Below are 23,947 nucleotides of genomic sequence, written 5' to 3'. Positions count from 1 at the left end.
CTCCTGCCCGCATCCTGCAGTCTCGTGTGAGACAGAGAGAAAACAGAAAAGGCTGTGAAGTGAGCCCACCGTGTCAGCCCTACCAAATGCAGGCTGTGACAACTGCTCCAGGGGAGCGCCACTGTGACCTGCTGCAGCAAATGCTTTCCGACACCAGATGGGTGTTTACTAGCTCGCCGAGTGATGCAGAAAAGCGGGAGCTCTCCGAGAAGAGCAATCAAATTATGGGAAAGGATAGGAAGCAGCTGTTAAAACATGTCTACATGGGCTTCCAGGACACGGACTGATCAGCCCTGACGGAGGCAACGTGAGACTGAAAAAGAGGCACTGCATTTTTTCAGTTCAAATTGCTGTTGTTCATCTGGTCCAAGTGGGTTTGGTACGATGGTAGGGGGAGGAGTGATGCTGTTGAGTACCGATGAGCTAGCCTTTCAGCTTAGTTCAACTTCTGCTTTAGAGAACATACACAAAAACTAATTTGGACTACATCAAAGTTCTGCATCTGCATTCTCTAGGCTGCTGGGCTGATGGATGCGGGGCCCTGGAACAGAATGAGTTGAGATATGTACCGAAAAAAGTGCATCCATGAAGCAACACACTAGCTCAAAGAGCAGAAGAGCTTTCCCACAGGGTGGAACTGTGGTTTCTTGCAGAACCAGATCAGACACATGAAATTTGTGTGTCCACTCCTGGGGATGTGACCTCGCTGGGGCTTGTTCCCTCCCTCTGTGGGTGACAAGCTAGAGAAGAGCAATTCCACTGGCTGACACAGCAAATTACAGGCAGGGACCGGCAGGAAAGGCGGCAGCGGGCTGACAGGGCTAGAGCAGCAGCAGCGGGAGGCGTTTGCCATCTAGTGGCTTTGTGCAAGGAGCTGTAGCGTGGCCTCTCCCTCTCGCTGCAGCCCTGCTGCACCATCCCTTGTTTTCTCCCTTGTCTTTTCCAGAGACCTATAAGGAAGGTGAAGAAAGGTCAGACAGGGGTGAGTCAGCTCTGATTTGGTTCTGTTCTGTCTGGGCTGGCCTCCAGAACATCGGGAGTAAAAAAAAATTTTTTTTAAAAAAGAAATCAAAGCAAGTTTGCAAATAGGAAGCAAGGGCACAAGGGCTCTTTTTTTTTTTTTTTTGCTCAAGGATGTGGTTCAAAACATTCTCCAGGCTTCTCACAATGAAGAAATATAAACAATTCTTAAGCTAGGCAAGGAAGCCTTCACTTTTTGCCATTTCCTTAAAGGCAGAACCTCCAAGTGGACTGCTATAGAGGGATTTGCTCAACACACCTATCCACTTACACCTCAGAGTTTATGAACCGTAGGAGCCTGGATGAGGAGGCAAGCATATGAAAGTGTTTGAGTTTGATCTGCTCAACTTAAGAGAAAAGGGCTATCAAGGCCACAATGGAGTTCTACGCGTTTCATACCGGTTGAATTAGGAGGAAGGCAGGAAATGTTAGCCGTCAGTCTTGTTATCCAGCTACGCTGTTTAAGCAGGAGCATAGTGGAGATGTGTTGTGCATGTCTACAAGTCCATGTAACATAACAAGGTGTGTGTCAGAGTTGTCTTTTGTGGCACAGCACAAAGTTGGCCATGGATATGGTAAGGGCAGAGAAAGAAAGGAAGAAACTTCACAAAGCTTTATTTGAGGGAACCATTAGTGTACAGAGAAAAGCACTAGAACTACAGCTTCAGCGAGTGTTTGCATCTACCTTCTGGAGTTCACTGAAGGCAATCACTCTGCACTGCGGGTAGTTAGAACTTCTTCATTGGACCTACCTGTTACTAGTTGGTTTTACTCCTCTCTTCTGCTTTACACATTTCAGCCAAAGCCACTGCCTTAAGCTTCCTTCAGAGCACACCGCTACCAAGCAAATGTAATGGTTATCTTAGTTTCCATTTTCTTCCTTGCAAGCCTTAAGCATAGCAGCCTTTGCGAACTGCTGCTAACTGGTCTATCAAGATAGTCAGAAAGTTAAGATAAGCAGTGGCCTGTTTAAGTGAAGGGGATTCTGCCTTCCTCAGACCCTTTGCTGTATATCGTTAGAAATACAGCAGTAACTCAGAGGTTATGATAGAGAAAAAGCAGTTCTTTATCCCAGGGCATAATGCAAAGGTGGGACTTAAAAGAAAGCAGAGGCTTCTTTCTGAGCCTGACCTGACCCTGTGTTACACAAGGTGCTAAGGTCTTCAGTCAGTGAGAAGTAAAAATGCCATGGAATCCATAAGGCATTTGTGCTGCAACTTCGGCTCGCCCCAATTCTCTGAAGGTCTCTGCATCCAAGACAAGCAAGAAAGCCCTTTGGTTCTGCAGGATGAAGAAAAAGCCAGAATAAATGCCCACACTGAACTTCATTCCACTGCATCTGTCACACGCAAGGGAGCCCAAATGTACAACCAGACCATACAGACTAAATCTGTAAGGCAGCTGGCCCGGAGCACTGACAGTGCCACTCAAGAAATGCTGACATTCCAAGGTACACTCCTACTTGAATTTTGCTTGGCAGTTGCAGAGGCATGCACCTTGGGGAGCATGGTGAACTATCTGCCAGAGAGCCTCAAATTCAGTTTTTGTGGGTTAGAAGGTATACCTAACACTACGTGACTGACAAACTAGTAGCAGTAAGTTACCTCAGTGGGGGAGACCACAACAGACAAGATGACTCCACTGTCTTCTGCCGTGGCATTAGGCACTGGCACAAACACAGGCTCTGATGGGTAGGATCCATCTTCCTGCCAAATCTAGACAGCACAGTAACATATGGGTATGTTTAATATCATTAATATTTGGTCTACTACAGTTAGAAGAGCTGCAAGCTGGAGTGCTCTCCATAAACATACCCAGGCAAACTCTATGACCCAAGAAACCTATAGTTCGACCCTGTAATTAATTCCTTTGATTCCAGTAGTATGATGGTACCATTGTTCTGACAGCATGTCCATTGTGCCAGGCATCATGCCAACAGCTCGTGACAAGGGTTCCTATTACTCACTTCATCCAACAGTTTGCATTGGCACAGGTATAAGCTACAAGCTCAGAAAACACCATCACCTATCTAGAAACCCGGAGTGATATCCTCTTCTGTTTGGTGTGTCACATTCCTAAGATGCTGTGTGAGAGATGAAATTAGGAATCTTCTCTCAGACCTACTTGAACGAACCCCTAAAGTGTCTAGCAAATGACATATCTTCAAGGTCACTTATCTATGTTTAGCCCATATCCAGGGCTAAACTACAGCAGTTGTTCTCTCACCCTACCACCTGTGGCCTGAAATGAGAACAGTTTTAATGAGACAGCAAAACTAGTATTAATATCAATGCCAATATACAATATAAAGTTATACTCAGCCCAGTGAATGTATTGTGGTCACAATAAATGGGAAAGCAGTCCTCAGGAGCAGAACAGTAAGTAAGCCCCTCCAGGGATAGCAACCCTTGAGAGGAGGAAGCAGAGAAAGAGCCCCCATCCTCAGCAAACTCCCCCCTTTATAATAAATGTGACATTTATGGGACACCTGTCAGCCAGCTCAGGTCAGGTCAGCTGCCCTCTCCCAGCTTAAGCTCCCAGCTGACTTGAAACTGCTGACGGCCTGCACACCATGGCTGGCTCATGATTCTACCCGGGCAAAACCAGGGCAGCGCAATGACTCCCATTGCTGAAAAAGGTAATCTCACTTCACCTCACCTTGAAATTCTTGGTCTCCACATCAACCTTGATCAAGGAATCTCCAACTAAATGTCGAAAACCACATCCATAGAAGTAACGGTACTTCCTACCATTGTACTGAGAGTAGTTGATCTGGGGGAACTCCAAGCCCCCAACGTTTTCAAAACCTTCAGGGTGGAGATTTTCATGTGTGCACCAGACCTAAAAGTATGCGTTACACAGTGTCAGTTTTAGCTTTGACTGCGTAGAAGACCTGACTGGCCCCACCAACCCGCTGCACAACAGATGTTAAAGATGAACCTGACATTGCACTGAGACAGAAGTACCAATTCCATCTCCCTTATCTGTTTTACCCAAAGAACTGACTTTTAATTGCAAACCTTGAAAACTTCAAGAATCAATCTAATGTGAAAACCAGGAGCAAGTCCATGTATTCCTGCATTGCTAGCTCAGAGATCCCAGGTCCAGCACTCAGCAATCTGATGTACTAGGTACACGCAGAGATGACTCCACTCATAGTGGACAACACATGTTCTCTATCACTGAATGCCACTGTGTGAGGCTGTTCAGAGCTGGAAGCAAAGAGAGGTTCTTTACCCAGGTGAAAGCATTGAGGATTTTGTCAATGAAGAAGTTAAGCCAATTACCAAAAAGGCTTATAAGCCACTTGGGCACTTCTGGTAAATCACAATCTGTTTTTGCTCTCTCATTTGCAGCAATGTGGTAGTCTTTGTATCAAAACACTAAGTGTCCCATCTTAGTAATGACTAAATCTTGCTTGCTTGCTTGCCTGGTGGCCAAGATAGGAGGAGATAGTAGCACAGGATAACTGTTGCAGATAATCTCACCACAGCCATAAATGCAGTTATCTAAGTCTTTAAGACATACCTTGCCATCTGCATTTTTCACAGCCCTTGCCGATGTATAAGACAGTGGGTTCAGATTCTTCCCCACAGGTGTGTCTGAATTCACATTCAATGGGAGAACAAAGCGACGAGGGAAAGCTCGGGATATTGAGTCATAAACCTGTTACAGAGACAGGAAGTTATGATGATGGAGAGAGGAGAATGGCATTTCAGGCTAAGTGCCCCTTTTGGGAACAATTCTGAAGTTTCAGACATTCCTCCCATCCCTGAAATCTTCTTCTGTCTGTTATGTGTTTTATCAGTTTGTGGTAAGGACTCTGCTTGTTCCAGTATTTTACGGCAGAAGACAAAAAGGCAACCAATTAAATGGGTCAGCATTGTTTTCACAGTAATTAATGCTGAGTTGGATAAAACAATCACTCAGTTATCCTCCAAATCCAGCATTGGGACATATGCTGCACTGCATTTCATTCAGTTAGAACAGACTGACATTGATCCTTTTTACAGCCTGTCCACATGTGCCCAAGTGACTGTGTGACTTAGGTGCTTCTTGCTCAGCCATGATCATGAGCTAATAGGGAGATTACAGAAAGTGGGAGCTCCATAGCATGAAGCAAGCAGAGGGGATAACTCTGCTCTGCAGGGTGGGGATAACCCACCCTCTGCAGCCCTACTGGTCGTAAGTGGCAGTTTAGAGTAGCGGTGGATTTACTTGAGGAGCAAAGGGGCAAACTAGCAGCCTTGAGTGAGGCCGACATTCAGGGCGTTGCATGAGAGGAGTAATTCTACCATTCTACCACTGCCAGTAAAGTTCTGTTCAAGCCAAGTTTAGAATCCATACTACTTCAAAACAGTAAGCCTTTTAAATAAAATAGGTGACAAGGACCCTGTTTTGGTGCTTTTCAGTTACTTCAATCTGTAACAAACCAGCTGAATGTGAAACTTCACTTTAATCATATGTGTTAATCCTAAAACCTGATTTTCAAAACTTTTGTTTTATGTAGCCACAGTAAACTGATTGGTTTAGGCAATCTGCCAGACAAAATGTTGTTTAGCCAGCAAGTAAAAGCAATGATTTGGGGAAAACAGACAAATTGTGCTCAGGCATGCCTTGGTCTTTCGGTGCAGCATAAATTTAAGAGTCTGTCCTGAAATGACTTGGCCTCATGTGTGTATGCAGTTTAATGGTTTTGCTACTTGTCAGTTAAAGGGCGTGGGTGCTGGAAACAGATGCTTAATATTGACATAAGGGTATCTTCAGACAGATCAAATTATAGCTCTTTCGTGCTCAGAAAAGGCTGAAAAAAAGCGGGAATCAGTTTGCAAGCAAATGGTCATACTAACACTGTGCTATACTTGAACGCGAGTTTACCACATCTTTGCAAAAAGAAAAGAACACAAAAGAAAGTAAAACGAAATGACTGTAAGGGGACACAACTACACGCTTCTCAGACCAGAAGTGACTTGATTCTAGACAGCTCAGGATATAGAGGAAGTTCAGATTTGTCTGAACATGTTGTAGAAATGCCTTTCCCTCCCCCACAATATAGTGGGTTTCCAATAAACACACCTGCAGTACAAGAAACTGAAAGCACCCCCACTTTTCCAATGTATGACCTATGCAAAATAATGCCTCTTACACAGCTTTAAATGGTGCTTTTAGCACAGTTGGACATGGTATACTTTCTTGGGGGAAAAAATGTTATTAGACAGGGATATGGAAAATAAGTATCATTAAAAATGAGATTTTAAAACAAAAGTGCATTCTGTTAGGCTGATGGAGATCTGTGCCACACACCAGTTTTAAAAGTTTCAAGCTCCAAGGAAAGCATCTGCAAAGAGATGCAAACGGAAAGAAAAATACCAGCTTATTGATAAATCATAATTACAGTTTTTCCACAAAACTGTGGTTCCTTTCCTTGGCCTGTGATTCCCCCACAGTGTTCTTTATTCTATTAACCTGAGCCCAGCTTCAGAAAAGTAACTCAACCAGCACGGGGACCCATCCGATCCTGTGCAACACAAATGAAGAGATCTTACCTGATCCAGACCTTCCCCACTCCTCCGCAGGTTCTGAAGTTTGTACGCAAACAAAGTAGTTCCATCATCCTGGCAGCACAGATCGAGGACCACACAGCCGTGATCTTCAAAAGCATTGATTTGATGGAAAGCAACAAAGGGCTTACTGTACCACTGCCCCGGCAGCACCTACAGTGATCATAAGAGAGGCTAAAATTCTCGGGAACCCAAAACTGCTTATTTCTGCCTGTATTTTTAGGGCTGGCAAAGAAATCAATCAATAGAGAAAAATGCATGAAGTAACCCCATTTCTAGTAAACCTACACCCACACTTATAAAGCCTACGTTGCAGTGACTTCTAGATGGATGGATGCAACTACATGCGGCTGCTATCCAGCACTCCTCTCTTGGAATCTCAGATTCCACTGCACAACCACTGTAAAGGCCGAAGATCCACCTACCTCCCCAGTGTGCTTATTCACCACATGGAAGCAAGTATTGTACTGAGGTTCCCAGGTTATTCCATCAAAAATGGCTTTCCCACGGAGTTTGGAAGTGATAATCTGCAACAGATTCAGCTTCATGGGTTGCTCAATGAAAATGATGTAGTTTTCACTCATTCCTGGAAAGAGTAGGAACGAGATACCATCCGAATATTAGGCAAATAAGACGATAAAATATCTTGGGAGCAGAGGGCAGTGAATAGCCCTTTCTGCCTCTCAGCAGGCTAAATCCATAGAGTCTGAGATAGAAAGCATTCTTACCAAAGCTGTGATAGTAGGAGGGTTTCATCTTATCCACTGGAGCAATGGAGCACAGCACTTTCGCTCCCTCTAACATGTCACTACTGTTTGATTTTTGTGGGGGGACCCGAATGATATTATACCTACAACCTGCAAAGGAGAAAAGGTGTTCAACACCACTGACATGTGAGACTGTCCACATTCACGAAACCAAAGTCAAGCTCTGTTCCCTTCTGTTTCCCTAGAATACTAGGAACCACGGTCATAGCTCAGCTGAGCAGAAAACAAGAAGCCAGTTACTGAGTCAGCAGAACAATCCACAAAGGATTACACAGGAAAAAAAAAAAAATCTTGAAAGGAAGTAGAAGGATCTTTTCATGGTAGGCTGCCATCTAATTTTACTGTCTGAAATGCATTCCTTATGTCAACTTAGAAAATCCAATAACAGCATCAGGAAGAAAAACAAGGTCATAGCGTGTGTATCAAAGGAAATTAAAACTTGAGCCTTAGTGATGACTGATGCTCACTTAATAAACCGAGCACACCAGCATCATAAAAGAAGGGTTTCCTGTAACAAATGGTGAATGCTAGCTCTGAGCAGCTATGTAGATTTTGGTAAGCCTCAACTAGATGTAGTACTCATAGTTTTTGGGAGAAATATCCCAGAAAATTCAGCTTCACTTTAAGATAGCCAGGTCACTGCAATAAATTCCCCCTTCCCTCTTGTATAAACCATTACGGTCATTATCAAAAGCCACTCCTTGTAAGTGGAAAATCTGTGGCTAATCGTCAAAATTCTTCAGATAGGTCTTCAATGTTGGATGGGACTTTAAAAATCATTCCTCTGTTTTCCTTTAAAGCCCAAGATATTCACAGGCCAAAGTAAGATACAGCCGAAACCAATTGCTAAGAGAAGCCATTTTTATGGAACAGACTGACACCCTGAAATAAGAACTAATTTGGTTTGCCATTATTTGGATACAATTTCAAGGTCTCTTTAGACACAGAAGTTTCTTCAACAAGTGTTCCTTGAAGCAGCAGCAAGAAGCAGGCTGTACACTCTGCCCACAGGCCAAGCCTGGTCATGCCCAGTCTTACCATGTCTCCCATAGGAATTGCCCATGTTGTATGTTGTCCCATCAGACGCATAATGGGGATGAGCCGTGGCCCCATTCACTGCAATAAATTTGCTCCAGTCTACCTGCAAATGTCAAAGATTTTCAGTCAGCACAGAGGTTTCCTGTTGCTTGTAGCAAGCCACACTTTTTCTAAATGTCAGTTTTGTGACAGTCTGAGGAAGATAATCACAGCCCTAATGTGGGATCCGGACTTAAGCCTTCATTTTGCCTGCAATCTTCCTGAAATCCTTGAAAATTAACGATGTTTCTCTCTGTATTAGTTCTGCTGGTAAAATGGAACTATTATCACTAGCCGTTTCTCTGGGAGACATGAACATTACTAATGGCAGGAAATCTGACGCAGTGGGAATGTTGCCCATATAAGCATTTTAACTGGGACCCCATGTAGTAACCACAGATGGACCTATGTGAAGAGACAGTCACTGTCCTCAAAAATCACCGATTTTTTTGAAAGCACCTACAGCTAAGTGACATGATTTAGTGGTGTTGATAGGGCTAGGACTCGATGATCTTGAAGGTCTCTTCCACCCAAAACTGTTCTGTGGTTCTATGGACAGTCAGTAAAGAATGGAAGATACACTTCTTTTCCAGAAGTTTTAAAAAAAATAGCTTTCAAGTATCCCACCTGAGACTCTTTAGAAGGCCCCAGGAGAAAAGAGTGCCACACCACTGGAGGCTTAGAAAACCATATCCTTTTCAGGCATCTCAAATTGGAGACTTTAAGTGTGAGATCATCCCTCCCATTTCTCCACTTAGCCAAAAAATACCAGTACACATCTAAAAAACAGCTTACGGGGAATTTTTTTAATGACAACACGGCTCAACAGAGCTTAACATTCAAACTAAAAATTACCCACACATCTTTTCACCACTTCATTACCGTTTACAGAACAGATAAAATAGCAAATAATCAGACTCTCCATTTCAATATGCAAGTAGTACAGTCTACTTCAAAAACAGAGTTTCTTCATGACTCACACCTCATTCAGGAGGGAGGGAATCCTTGAATGCCTCCCTCAAGATTTGAGGGTTCACTGAGCCTGGTATTTTGTGGTGTTAAATAGACCATGGTAACACACAGGTACAATAGTTAATACTGATTTAAGAGTGGCAAGAACTTTCCTCCATCCTTCTCACAACTGTCCAGCCCAGCAAATACCCAACTCCCCTCTAAGGGTGCAGGCAGGAGGACACAGAGCTTATGTTGTCATTTCACAAGTCATTTCCCTCAAATACAGTCACACTCCTGTGAGACAATGCACAGAACAATATGGGAAGACTTCAACTTTTTGTTCATTTGTTAGTGTGGTACTTAAAAGATCTGTATAGAAGAGGTGCTTAGGGACAGGGTTTAGTGGTGGACTTGGTATTCCTACGTTAAAGGCTGGGCTTGATCTGAAAGGTCTTTTCCAACCTAAACAATTCTATGATTCCCTGGGAAAAAATACAACCGTAGCTGAACTTTGACTTGACTTTGCATTGACTTCACTACCCATTTGCAACAGAGGTTTTAGTCAAGACTTTGAAGGGCCATTTTGGATTTGTTTAAAGCTGGGCATGTAAGGAGATAAAGGAACAGAGAGGAAGAAAGAAGAGACAGGACAAGAATACAGATCTGAGATCAGTGATGTTAACTTCTTCCTGTATGCACTTTTGTTTTTATGAACAGGCAAGCCCAGACAAGTAGTGAGTGCGCTGGAAGATCAACAGCTGTACACAAACGGAAATGAGTCTCTATCTGCCTCCCCCCTTGCTTGCTACAGTGGGCAGTTACTGAATCTTCACTCATGAGAGTTGCCTTATTGCTAAGCAGATTTTTCAGGGACTTGAGCACACCGTGAAGATATCCTTGCTGATTTTAGAAACTCTCTCATCTCACTTGCCCATACCTTTTCCTTTGTTTCGAGAGTTGCCGGGTCCACTCTGTACATGAAGGTGTTCTCACTGCTGACGTAGTAGTCTCCTTTATACACAACATAGCTCACGTTGGCATTGTCACTTGGTTCTGAAATGAAAGCCCAGAGTTGTACACAGCTCTGTTTAAACTCGTGTCACATTACAGCAAGTTAGACACGTTTAAACAAATAAACCCATTTACAATGACACTAATCCTTGTGTGATTGATTAGAAATATCTCACTAATCTACAAAGGCACTCAGGAAACTGTCTACACAGGTGAGTTCAGGATAAAAGGACAAGGACTAGTCCTTGTGGAAATCACTTCAGTGAAGCCAAGATAATCTTCATGCTTCCATATGCTCTTTGTTTCTGACCTCTTATTTCTTCACATCCCTCACCCTTTCCTCCCTAGTCAAAGTTCTCTCCTCTGACACCATACAAAGAGCATCGTGTTTGATTTACAACATTGGAAACAAGAGAGGCAGGACTTGAAGCTGCAACTTTGGCTAAGAGCAGGGCAGGGATGCTATTTGTGTGACAGGGCTTCGGACAGAGAATGCCTTCTTCCCTATTCTCTCTGGATACCTGTTGAGAGCTACATGCACACAATAGCCAGGACTGCTCTAGCTACTCCTAGGGGAGCTGAGACTCACTAGCCAGGCAGCTGAGAAAAGCTGAGAAAGCAACTGAACATGTGTGTTGTGAACACAGAAGCTGAAGGTGGTACAGGAAAAGTCCAGAGGACAGGCTTTCTCGTAATGAGAAATAGTCTACATGTGCATAAAAAGTCACATAGGCAAGGGTGTGCAGGAACAGCCTGCCAGAGCTGGGAAGAGAAGATGGGGGAGGTAGGACAAGTTTGAAATTTACTGAGAGTGCTGAGGTGGCGAGTCAAGGATCTAGGCAGATCAATGAGTGAAGGTAGGAGGACTTTTTGAACGGAAGAGATGACATGTTGGGACAGGATTCCTCTTCTCAGGGAAGATAAGAAGCAGAAGGTGGTTGCACACATGCGCAACAAGTTGCAAACTTTATGTCTGTTCTGGTTTTGGTGGAAATTCCTTGCTTGCATTTAAGCCTATTTCTTTTCTGACATATAGAAAATTCCTTAGGTCATTACTGTACTTCCATTCCTGTACAATACTGTCTCTCATCCTACTCATATCATCTGCACCTTAGTACAGGAAAGGAAGGATTAGCCCACTTATCCTTCAAGCTTAGCAAGGCAAGGTGTTTTAAGGGCAAAGCTGTGTCTCAGGTAGAACAGCAGATTGTAATGCTCGCTATCAGGACTGTGCAGGGTGTTCTTTGGGATTAGATTTCTGCTGGAAACTTGCAACAAACTCTGGATTCAAGTGAGCTGAAGTAGCACTAAAACATCAAACTGAATGTGCCTCACCCAGCTAAGTCTGTTGCTAACTTGCATTTTTGTTGTTGTTCCAGTGGGTCATCTTGTAAGAAAAACATGGGCTCAGAATAGGCCTACCAGACTTCCTCACATCTCCCTTTATACCCCATCACAAGTTGCCCAAGAAACTCAGAAACCCTCTTACGTGGCATCTCAAAGCGTGACATGAAGCGTTCAAAGACACTCTTGCATGGGTCTGGCATTGCCAGCGTCCCAAATTCTGAGACCACGATGCGGTTGTGCTTGCTGTTAGTCAGGTAGGAACTGCTTTGCAGAAACTTGCTTCGGTATGTTACTGAGCCATTCTCCAGCTGGAACTGATGCAACAGGGCCATGCCATCAAACCAATGGTTAAATCTTCAATAAGAGATAAATAAGAGAAGAATTGGGCACTATATGATGTTCTGCTATACTGTTCCCTCTTGCCTTTAGGTTTATTATTGTTTGTAAAAAGCTAATGCCCAGATCACATGAACATTTACACATGCATGGCCTTGTGATGAGTCTGGGAAAAACCTTGAATTAAGTGAAACAAATCAAGTGTATCTGCAGCTATGGGACCTGAAGTTAAATGCAGATTTTCGGTGAGATTTTAACTCCCTATATTACTTTGGAAAGTGAACCTCAGAGACTTCTGAGAATGCTTTGTATAAGCTTTTGGGAGAAATATTCTATACTGGTAAACCAATCACTCTACAGGCTTCGTAGGGAACAGAAATTGTGCTTTACTGGACAACAACAGAAATTACTACTGAAAGTCCAGCCGTGCAAGGAGGAGCCTCTAGCTCTCAGCTGTTTGCAGAACACTATTCTCTCTGAAATGAGAAATCTCTGAGACTTTGAGAAAACCTTATGGTCTGCCTCTGGAAATAGGACAAGATGATCACCTACAGCCTGTTACTGCCACCAGCTTCGTTGGAGGAAGTGCTAGGTTTGTCAGCTAGCTTAGAACAGCACATTCCAAGCCAAAGGCAGTATTTTTAAAATAAGATGGATTTTGTTCTACAGAAACTCACACAATTTAGTCCAATCGACTTTACAAATCCTGCCCTGGATTTCAGCTGCTCGTGGGATGGACTCTTGTTAATAACAAAGGACTGGGAGTGTGGATGTTTTAATCCCCAGCTCTGTTCCCTCATTATATCTCTCTGAGTAGGTCACAGCCTCTTTGTGACTCAGCTTCTCCAACCTTAAGTTAACCACGCTCCTGTTTTCACAGAGCCCACATAAGCATTTCTTCCTTGCCTTACCTAAAAAGAAAGTACAAGTTACTCCAAACAGTGGTGAGACATTTTGCAGGGAGGCCCCTTTGGGTTTAGGCAAAGCTCAGGCCAAAATCAGCAGACAAACTCAGACTTGAACTTACTTATCTTCGCCAAACTCAAACTTCCCAGGACCATTCCTCAGAAGATTGCCATTAATCCATCTGGGAATGTGTCCTTTGATCTTCGCTGGGATGGGCTGAGAGGTCTCCTCTGCTGTCTGCACTAAGGGCGAGATGCATTGCAAACCTCTGGGGCTGTGGAAGGCGATTTGCTCATTTGATGGGCTGGGCAGTAAATTCTTTAAACCTGCAAAGCAAGTAGTGAGAACGAAAAGCACGTAATTAAGATTTTTACTTGAATAAAAAAAAATATTTCTAGAGCTTGAGTTTGGATGTCCAGGAGAATAGCATTCAGCATTCTGCAAGCAGCCAAGCTGTAGTGGGTATTCAAACTAAAGCCATGTACCCATAATACCCCACACATCCACAGGGAGCTGAAAATCCAGTGGATTTAACTCTACTGTAGTTAATCCATTAGAGACACCTGTTCTGCAATCCAAAGGAGGTAATAAAATATGTGATGATAAGAAAGAAGAGAGCTTTTCTTTAATTAAAGAAGCTTATAGTTGGAATTTATTTCACTAAGTAACTGAGAGCAAGTAGCATATGGATACTTATTACAAGAACCCTGTTCCAAATTGGGATAATACAAAGAGTAGTGTTGAGGGGTAACCCTAAAAATAATGTCCTGGTGAATTCTGACAAGCAGCCTGCTGAAGACAGTGGCGGGAAGGAGCTAGTCTTACTGTTGCAGACCTGTCACAAGGAGAAATATGTAATTAGACACCTTGTAAAGTGGTGCATATTGCCTCTACACAGTGTTGCCAAAAGCAAGGCAGAGTTGGGCACACTTTAGATAAAAAAATCTGCATCTAAAACACTGTCTGACTCCACCTTAGTGTCACAATCATAGATGAGTTAGAGGCAGAAGAGGCTGTACATACTAGGACATTTTCCCAGGACTTGTAATTTAATCAGCCATCACCCAAGGAGTTTCCAAACATAAAGCAGCGTGCTAAAAAACAACACAGCACATGTTAGAAAGACATGATACTTAAGTAGGATATGCCGCTGGCTTTTTGTTGTTCTTTTTTTCTGACTTCTGCAGCTTTTAAAATCTTCCTAAGGTCTTTCTGCTGTTCAGTCACGAGTGTTTGACCTTTTATCTTTATAGCCATATTCATTATTGATTCTTCTGTAGACCCAGATTTCATCCCTTTTTGTTTTAAAAATATGAAGAGTTTTCTCTAAAGTCCTCAACTGCAGAAATTACAGTAAATCACAAACAGGAAAGTAAAATCTAAACAGCATAGATCAAGCTGAACACAGAGGACAAGAATAAGCACGTCTGTTGCTTTGAAGTCTGGAGCTTTGCAATTAAAGATATGATTAATCTCAACTCCATGCTATCAGATTAGATGCAAGGATCACTGTGTACAGCCTCTAGCCTGTGCCATGCCATCACAACCCTCACTGTGCTTGTGCTTACTGCTGCTTACAGATCAAGTTACCAACGCAGCAACGAACCATTTAATGAGAAGCGGTATCCAGGTCAAATCATGGTCAGTGCTGCCTCAGACACCTCCGACTAGGACTTAATCTGACCTGGTTTTAACCAAGGGTTTCTGAAATAGTGTTGAAAAATTATACTGTAAGGTTGCTCCAAGTAAAAAGCAACATTTTTTGCACCTAAAACTAACGCACTGTTTTCCTAACGCTGACCATTTCACAGTGAAGAAATGTGATGCTACTACTACACCTTTTTATTTGAATAGTGAGTCAACATTCAGGATCTTCCAGTTTGTGAGTTTAGGGGAGTGGATATATTATATTGATTGCATTAGGTTCCTTCATCACTATGTGCTATTTTTAACAAATACTGCTACTGGATTAAAAAAAAAAACAAAAACACAAAACCAACCCACAACGAAACAGCTTTTCTGCCCCTACTACAAAAGCTCTTCTAGAAAAAAAAGAAAAACAAAGCAGCTCACTATGAAGAAGAACATTCCACAGAACAGCCCAGTGGCACCCTGGTGGTCTTCTCTATCTTGTTACGCACCAGGTATCATGAATGTGATGTTAAAGAACCTGAAGACTTGGAATATAGGTTGCTGAATTGAATATAGGTGGTCATATCTTCTCTGCATGACACATAAACAACTCTGTTAAACTGGCATTATTTGAAATACAGTAAACCAGAAGCTCATAGGCTACTGAAAGGTGTACAGGTTAGTTCTCTAACTCACCAGTACTATCTGATTACAGAATTTCAAAAAGGCAATCACTAGCTTTTCCCCTTGCAGGAAAAAAAAACAAACACAAACAAAAAAAACACCCCAAAAAATCCACACTATACTCCCCCCACCTCCAAAAATGGAAGTCAGGAAGACCAGAAATGAAACTGGTCTGAAATGCATTTACAGGACAGGACAAAACAGATTTGAACAGATTCACTTGGTAAGTAAACATGCAATAGTAGGACAGGATAATTTCTGAGGGAGCCTCTTGTTTGAATGCAATGTCCCCATTCCATAGTTACAGGACAAAAGCATCAAGCAAGCATGAACTGATTGGAATGCTGTCTGCTAACAGCACACAGTTGGTTATTGGCTCCAGTAGCCTGACTTGCAAAGCCTCATCAACACAAGGATTGTTTTAACAATCCATTTAGCTGCAGAGGTGGATTTACCTAGAAAGTACACAAGCTGTTGCCTCCCCTCCCAAGGCTGTCACAAGCACCTCATCTATCACAAGCTTCACATCCACGGGTCAGTGGAGTCCTTTGCTACCCTGCTCTATCCTCACCTTAAATCCATTGAGTCCTGAACTAAACTGGAACTGATGAAGATTTAAGTGTAGGTGAAACACTGATAAAGGAGGACAGCATGGCACACAGAAATCCATTCCTGAACCACCTCTAGCACAGATGAGACCACACACACTAAAGAAAGTACAGACTGATACTGAACTTGATTCTGATTTTTTTGACATAGCAAATTTTTCCAGTTATACTAGTCCCTTTCACCACTGCTTCTTCTAGCCTGTGTTCTTTAATCCAGGTGATGAAGTAAAGCTGCTGCACAATTTACCTGTGAGCCTCTGAAACCACGTGTTCACATGTATAGAGAAAATCTGCTATTTCAGACAGGAGAACATCTGTAAAAGAACTGAGTTGGCAGATGGCATTTTCCTAAGCTTGCTTCTTTAGAACAGCCACAGCCAGAATGGATTTTAGGCATGCAGGAAGGTAAATTGCAAGATCCCTTCAATGTAGTTCTCTGGCTTGCCAGTCCTCAAATCCTTCTTTAGATCTCTAATATGGTAAGTCAGCTAGATAAAGAATTCAGGCTGCAGAGCTAAAGCTATTAACCTCAAACCACCAACATGCTCTCCCTCTTAAAATTCAATTAAGTTCTCATTAAATCCTGTATGCGGCACTCAATCTGATCTCAACACCAGTGCTTCAGAGTATTTCCTTAGACATAAGGAAGTAGAGGCTTTTCATATCAACCAATACCTGGCAGATTTAGTGACCGCCATCAGTATTTACAGAAATGCAGCTTTAGTAGGCCAAGCTACAGTTTGCAAAGATGTGAAATGTGAAGAAAGAAATGAGAGCAGCATGTTCCTAAGGAGACATTTATGCATCCAAGCAGAAACAAAGATGGCATGACCCAAGAGGCACTTCACTGAAACGTTCTGGAGAGCAGCATAAATACACCCATGGGAATTCAGAAAGATAAACATCCCAAAAGAGCCTGAACGGGACTGAGTAAGATCTCCTGGGTTATCTCCTCCCAACTGCTGTCCCAGAAAGTCATACACATGAACTCTATCTTAACACTTACTGTTTCCTGTCACTTATCCCCTCTTTAGAATACTGCCACCGCCCAGGTGATTAGAAAAATCCTTGGAATTTACACAACTTTATTCATAAGACAATTTGTACACCTTGTTCTCCTGTCAACGCTGTTACGTGGCTCTGGTAGTTCTCCTTCTCTTGTGTTTACCACACGCTGTATTTAACATGAGGAATCATATCACTTCCTAAGCTAATCAAGCAAAGTTTTCCTTCTCCTGTGATAACCTTGCCATTAACATGATCATCTTAGTAATCCTTCCTGAAATCTGATCTAGTTAGAATTCATCTAGTTAGAATTAATTTCAAAATAAAGTCTAGAAAGTGTCTGAGAACAGGCTATATATAACAAGAACATGTAAGACAATACCCTGTCCTATCAGACCTGAGACAAAGAAACAAACATAGTAAGACAAACAATGTACAGTCTTTCCTTCTGGGAACCACTCACATGAACTGAACATCCTGACAGTAATTCTGCAAACTGTAATCAAATCACGATACCCAGATGAGTCAAAACACAAGTTTTCAGAAACATGACAACTCATTCTAGGACAATTCTGGAAAGCCAGGAGGAGGGGAGGAATGCAAGAAAAAAAAAACAAAGCTAAAAGCATGCATGCTCTGGTGAGTTTGTTCTGAAGACATTAAAAGATTCGGGACAAGAAACAGAAGACAAATCTGAGCAATGACCTCTTCTAAACTCGACACAACACAAAAAAAAGTCTTTTGCTTGAATTATGTAAACTGCCTCAGTATTTCAGATCACTGGTGTGATGTAGAAATGATGTTGTGAGAGAGTTCTTTGGTGACCACCATTTAATACAGAACAAATACATGAAAGGAAGTAAATCTGTTGCTAATCTGTGAGTGACCATAGCTGTGTTTAAAAAAAAGCAAAAAAAGACAAAAATACACAGCTGCACATCCTACACTTCTTCCCTATTAAACAAAATAAAAATTTGAATAACATTTACCCTCTGAATTTAACCATAGTTTAATACTAAAACTTGCTAACTCTATCTGCAGCTACTCTGAAAAGCACTGCACAGATGGAAGACAAACCCTTCTTACTTGAATGCATTGTTCATGAGCAATTGTAATAAAGGTGTATCCCCTTCAGAAAACAGCTCAGTCGTAACGTTTAACTTATTGTAACATCTAGCTACCCAAGAAGACACCAGTCTCTGCGAAAGACAGAAGACAGACTGGTCTTTAATGTTGATCAACATGTAAATAAAATTAAATACTGACTCTACTCCATTGTTGTGGCTACACTCCAAGATAGACTAACATGAATAAGCAATAAATTAACAGCTCTACAGTCCCAGGGGATCTTACTGCATTTGCCTGAACATGATAGGTGAAAATCAGGACAGAATTACAACCTGTCATCTCAAGAATCTAGTTTCTAGACTATATAATTTCCATTTTACCCAAAACCTTTAGAAACAGTCTTAGGATCTAAATGTCCTTTGGCACATCAGTGCAGAGGCGGTGCCAAATACTGCATCGTAATTTTTCCTCAAATATTTTCTAAAGATTGTACACAATTGCTACAGAATTATCATAGCCTGGCATTGTTTGTTCATGTACTGTTTCCATTCAAAGAGTGATATGCCACGATTTCCCTGCCTGACACAAACTGATACCTTAGCATTAATTATTTATTTCCAGAAGCAGTGGAATCAAGGACAAGGGTTTTGACAAAGTTTCTGTATTACCCAACCTGCTTTGGGTAGGGTAGTACAGAAGCACACATTAAATTACTTAAACATGGGTGGGGCAAAAAAGTCTTAAGAGTGGATAAAAGAATCGCTGAAATCACACTGGATGTAGCAAACGCACGTTGATTTTAACCTACATATTCAAATCCAAGGCACAGAGACCATCAACATTTGTCTCTACATGCAAGTGCACAGTCTGCTTGACTCAGAAGGACACCCAGGATCAGCTATAACAGCAGACCGTAGTAAACAGGATAGGTACGGTTGGTATACTTCAAAAAGGAATAGTGAAGCATGAATTCGGTCTTACCTGAGGATGCATGCAAATTCAGAATAATCATACGTCTGGTTTTGAAATTCTCTGGTGCAAGATACAGGCCCCATTATGGTTCCTGTAAATCACAGACTGGAACAACACGGCAAACTTTCCCATCCTCCCACTCCGAAAGGAAGTTGCTGTGGCTACTGATTTCTGCCATCCAGGCTCCAGCCTTCACTCTCTGTCTTCACCCCTCAGTTCACCTGAGTGCCCGACGCTGATTTCTGCACTGAGGTGGTTGCACTTGCCTTGTGTCTGCTGAGAAGTCCCCGCACTTGACTCCTTGTTCCATCTAGCTTGTTGATTTCCCATTGTCAAGGGCTCAGGGACCCACTTCCTTGCTAACAGGCAAAGAAGAACAGAAAAGAAGTGACAGAAAATACAGGGGAAAAGAAACAGAGAAAAGGAGCAGAGAAAGGCTTGTCAAAGCGGGTAAGCAGCTCTGAACTGTACACACTCTTGCATATGAAACACTGGTTGATTTCCCCAGACACCTGTAAAAATAGATTCTACATTTCAGGGGGTTTTTTTTGCTGGCACGAATAAAGTATAATTTCTTTGTTAAACATTGATTCAGACAATCAAGTCCTTGGAACACTTATCCTAGAAAGGCACTATGAACCACTGATGAGGTAGGAAAATTTTGCCAGTGTCACAGGAAATATATCAGATGCGATAAATTTTATTTGTGCTTTTTTTTTTATTATTATTCTTTCACTCAAATGCCTGAAGAAATAATAGAGGGGTTTCTTTTTCATGATTCAGCATTCAGCAATCTTTTTCCAGAAGACCTTAGTAGAAGTGAGAGAAAAATTCGATTTTCAAAAAAGATACAGAAAATTAGGCAATGAAATTTACAGACTTTTCTTGTCACTCAGGTAATCAAGACAAGAAACAGTTCTCTACGTTCTTATGCAGTTCAGCTTTAAAGTGTAATGAAAGAGGCAGAGTCCAAGATAATTTAAATGTAGCCGAGAGCTGCAGTTTAAACAAAATTATAGAACTGTTGCCGTCTGATAGCAGACCAAAACACCAGAAATTTATGCATATAGGCTTTTTTCCCAGCAGGAAAGTACGTTGTAACACCCCAAAATACTAATATCATTACGTTGTTCTATATAAGATCCCCAATGTTAGACTTAACATTTGGTTATTTAGTTTGCATTAATTACTATGCCTCTAAATTTTCCGTCTTCCATCTCACAGCTGTAGTTGATGACACATCTTACACCAACATAATAACACATGCAGTGAAATCCTGTTCCTAATTTGTGTCCATGGATGTGTTCTGGTGCCACAAAGGGCAGGTCTGAGAACCTTTCGGATCCTTGGATACCCTAGAAGCGATCCTTTGATTCCAAAGGGGAGGAAACCATCATCACCACCACCAAAAAGCTGGGATTCTGGTGAATTAAGTCATGATCTTTATTGGTTCCTATTTTCTGACAACAGAGCTCACTCTCTTAAACAAAACTAAAACAAATAAACGAAAAAGACAGCTCAAGCCGGGCAAAGATGGCACAAACTGCAGTTTGTGCAAAAATCTCTTGGAGTAGTGTCCCACTTACGTGTTCAGATCAAAGCGCCAGAAAAGTCGCTGCTCTCAACAACTCTCTTGCTTTCGCAGCCCGCTTAGACGTCTCAGCAGGCTCCCTCACTGCCTACGGGCTTTCCAGCTCTAAACCTTCAGCACCTGGTAGTAATCCGAGGGAATCTGTGCAATGTACTTGCCTCTCCCGTTTATCTTTTCACGAAACAACAGTCAATTTCTAGCTTCTAACAAACGCTTCAAATTGCTTGGTTCCTCGTTTCTGACCAATAGAAAAGAAATTGCTCTACCGACCTGTGGCAGCAGCAGCTCTTAACAGCAAGAGAAACCCCCTTTCCGAGATGCTGGGGCCGACGGATTTGTTTGTTTATGCATTTTACCTGGAATGAATTGCATCAGAGAGAAGAGGAAAAGCCGCAAATTAGCAAGCAGGACCCTGATGGCAGACAAAAGGATTTGGGAAAACATATTCCGCTCGAGAGAAGGCATCCCATCGGAGATGTCCGGGCACAGGTAACGAGTGCCAGGGTGAGAGGGTGCAGCCGGTGCTGATGAATCGGTTGCAGCAGCTGCCTGACATCATCACTTCAGAATAAAAGCCAGGGATGTCTGCGCTAGCAGGGCGGGATGAAGGAGCCAGCCTGCCTGCCAGCTGCACTGCCGCAGCCGGGCCACGCAGCCCAGGGGCATGGGGAGCACCTGCCTCCAACCCGAGCAGCACTGCAGCCTTTAGACCCTCTCGGCAGCTGGGCCAGGTGCCGAGACACGACCACTGGTGGAAAAAAATACATTATCACTGCTTGCCAGCTCTAGTTGGAGAAATTCGAAGGGAAGGTACCCATATTTCAAGGTAGCCAGACTTCAAGGTGATTCTTCTAAAACTTCTTGCCACCTTGTCTTCTTTTTCACCTGTCAGAATCGCTTTGTTTCAAAAGCTCCATAACCATTTGGCACCTCAATGGATCTCAAGCCTTTAGGAATATTGGTTGCCACTATCAAATCAGATCAGATAGGGAAGGACCAGTGCCGTGCTCTGCTGTTTCAAACTAAGATGGACTTTAGATTGGCCCTTTCCTTCGGGATGCTGAGCGGGAGCTGCCAGAACTTTGCAAATGCACTGTGATGTACGTGTTTGTTCATGTTACTAAGCAGCTCTTCAGAGCTGTCCTACCCCCAAGAGAGAGCAAGGCAGCTTACTCAGTTTTCCAGGTAGCCCATTCCACTGTCCTTAACATGGACTCATTCTAAGTCTTCTGCTGCAAATTAAGCTGATTTCTTCTTGTCCTTTCTACAAGACACAGTAAACACGTGACTACTGTCCTTCCCACAACTTACCTGTTACCATGCCTTCCCTTGATCTGTGCTTTCTCTAAATTAAACAAACTCAACACTTGGACGTTTCCTCACAGATGATTTCTTCCCCATTTTATTATTCCTGTTTCCCACTCTGCTCACATTGTTTCAGTAAGAAGACCCATCCTCCAGCTCAGAGCAAGCCAGCACAAAGGAGGACAACTGGTTTTATGTCTTATCTGCTATCCTATAGCTAATACATCTTAGTTCTGTTTTTTTCACCACGCACCAACTCTAGCAATTGTTCCCGTTTCGAAGTAACATCTACGGTTCCCCTTGCTAAACCTAGTGCTTCTTCCTTGTCTTTTCTGAATTTTATCTTGATTTCGGATCAGCCTTTCATCTGCTGAGATTATAGTGAACTTCCAATGTTATTGATAGCATTTGCAAGCCCTCCTAGCTTGCTGTCATTTGAAAAACTAACTGTATTCTCTAACGTCCTTCTAAGTCATTTGGGCTAACATGAAACAGGCAAGGCTTGAAGCAGATCACTATAGGGTGGTGACTTTTCAGAAAAAAAATAGTATTCCTTTCATTAAGCCATTCATGTATCCCCCTCTTCCTGATTACTCATAGAGGACAGTGTATGATTGCTCTCTGTAAATTTATTGTTCACCAGGTCATTATAAAGTCATTGTTAAGAAATCTACTTTAGACTCTCTACAGGATGGGAGATAGACTCATTGATCTACAATTCTTTGCCCTCCTTTTTTCTGGCAATTCATCCTGATGACTCACTCTGCTCTTTTCCAATGTTGCCCACAGCAAGTTTCCAAAGACGAGTCAAAGTGAAATATAAAGATTCTACTAATAGCAAAACTGAATTCTGATGAGTTCTAGACAGAATGTCCTGAGCCTTAAACATATCTATTACCTACTCAGTTTGGGTTTTTTTTCTGTTATGATCCACATTCCTAAATCTGTGCTAAAAGGCAGTTTCATTTTACGTAGACAGTCACAATTAGCTTTTTGTTGTTGAATAGTTCTCTTCACTGAACACCTAAACTTCTCTGCATTATCTGTTATTTTCCATTTTTAGCTTTTAGATAATAGAATAGCAATGAGACAAACTATTAAGTTTTAATGACTTACACTTTCCAGAGTATGGAGGTACTCACAGCAAGCTCTGAAATGCAAAACATTCACTGTCAAAAATCCCCTTCACTTCAGGAGGGTCAGAACTTTGCCTAAGATGTTTCCACTTAAAAAAAAAAATAAATCTGTTTATATTCTGTTACTGATCTGTCATCTTAGATGTTCTGCCTAAGGCATTGCAGCTTAAACAGGAGGAGAAGCTTAAAGAAAACGTAGTTACCAGCTGAGCTTTGCTGATCAGATTTGGCAGCTTTAAAGCCAATTAATTTTCTGTTCAAACCTCCTTCAGTAAAACTGGAAAGCGGATAGTGATGGGATGGGTGCCAGTTGGATTTTGAGTAGCTCATTCCTCAGAGACAGAATGAGTGAGCTCTCAGTTTCACAGCAAAGAGAGTAAAAAATTTGGTTTATTTCTCCCAATAAATACAAAAAATCCCAAAATACATGACAGAGGCCATCAGTGCAGAAACATCATTAGCAGGGTAGACAAATAGGAAAACAGTAAAATTTTATTTTCTAATGATCGAGAAGACAAACACTGTGTAATTGGTATTCCAAGATATAGAGATCTTGAGCACAACACTGAGGGGCAGTCAACGCTCTGTATTTTTAGCCAGCAAAGTAATTATGGAAGGCTCCTTTTTAAACACAAAGAGATCTACGCACACAAGCAACCAGTCAGCGGGATTTCTACTGGCAAAGTATTTTTTAACTTCAAAAGAGAAGAGACTGGTTTATTTTCAGCGAATGTTTTAAACTTTCTGAACTTACTATTTCAAGCTGGACCCTGATAAAACTACAAATTTTATTCATTTTACTTAGTTAGTGTTCATGTTTATATATATCCTCACATAGATTTGTGCAGCAAAACCAGAAGCTTTGTTGCTCTAAGCAATTTAAAAACAATTTTTAAAACACTTACTTAAAAAATCTTAAAGTTTTGAATGACTTCCCTTAATAAGCATAACCACACTGTTCATAATC

General features: G+C 42.0%; 1 protein-coding gene across 1 annotated transcript; it reads right to left on the bottom strand.

Annotated features, from left to right (window-relative positions):
* Positions 1-2,187: 2,187 nt before the first annotated feature.
* BCO2 (beta-carotene oxygenase 2) lies at positions 2,188-21,004 on the bottom strand. The gene is made up of 12 exons (XM_009865136.1): positions 20,896-21,004; positions 13,101-13,305; positions 11,880-12,091; positions 10,317-10,432; positions 8,387-8,489; positions 7,310-7,438; positions 7,007-7,167; positions 6,567-6,734; positions 4,549-4,686; positions 3,679-3,861; positions 2,625-2,735; positions 2,188-2,301 (listed from the first exon to the last, which is right to left on the bottom strand). Exons 1-12 carry the CDS (start codon positions 21,002-21,004, stop codon positions 2,188-2,190), a joined length of 1,749 nt encoding a protein of 582 aa, XP_009863438.1.
* Positions 21,005-23,947: the final 2,943 nt, after the last annotated feature.

Source organism: Apaloderma vittatum, unplaced genomic scaffold (assembly GCF_000703405.1).
Source record: "Apaloderma vittatum isolate BGI_N311 unplaced genomic scaffold, ASM70340v1 scaffold34782, whole genome shotgun sequence".
NCBI lineage: Eukaryota > Metazoa > Chordata > Aves > Trogoniformes > Trogonidae > Apaloderma > Apaloderma vittatum.
Note: the sequence above shows the minus strand (reverse complement) of the source record. Positions and strands in the feature narration are given on the sequence as shown.

Coding starts and splice junctions, on each gene's coding strand:
- BCO2 (XM_009865136.1), bottom strand. CDS start 21,004: ATGCCTTCTCTCGAGCGGAATATGTTTTCCCAAATCCTTTTGTCTGCC. Junction 13,306..20,895: donor TCTGATGCAATTCATTCCAG/GTAAAATGCATA, acceptor CTTGCTTTGCAG/GTTTAAAGAATTTACTGCCC. Junction 2,302..2,624: donor TTGTGGTCTCCCCCACTGAG/GTAACTTACTGC, acceptor TTCATCCTGCAG/AACCAAAGGGCTTTCTTGCT.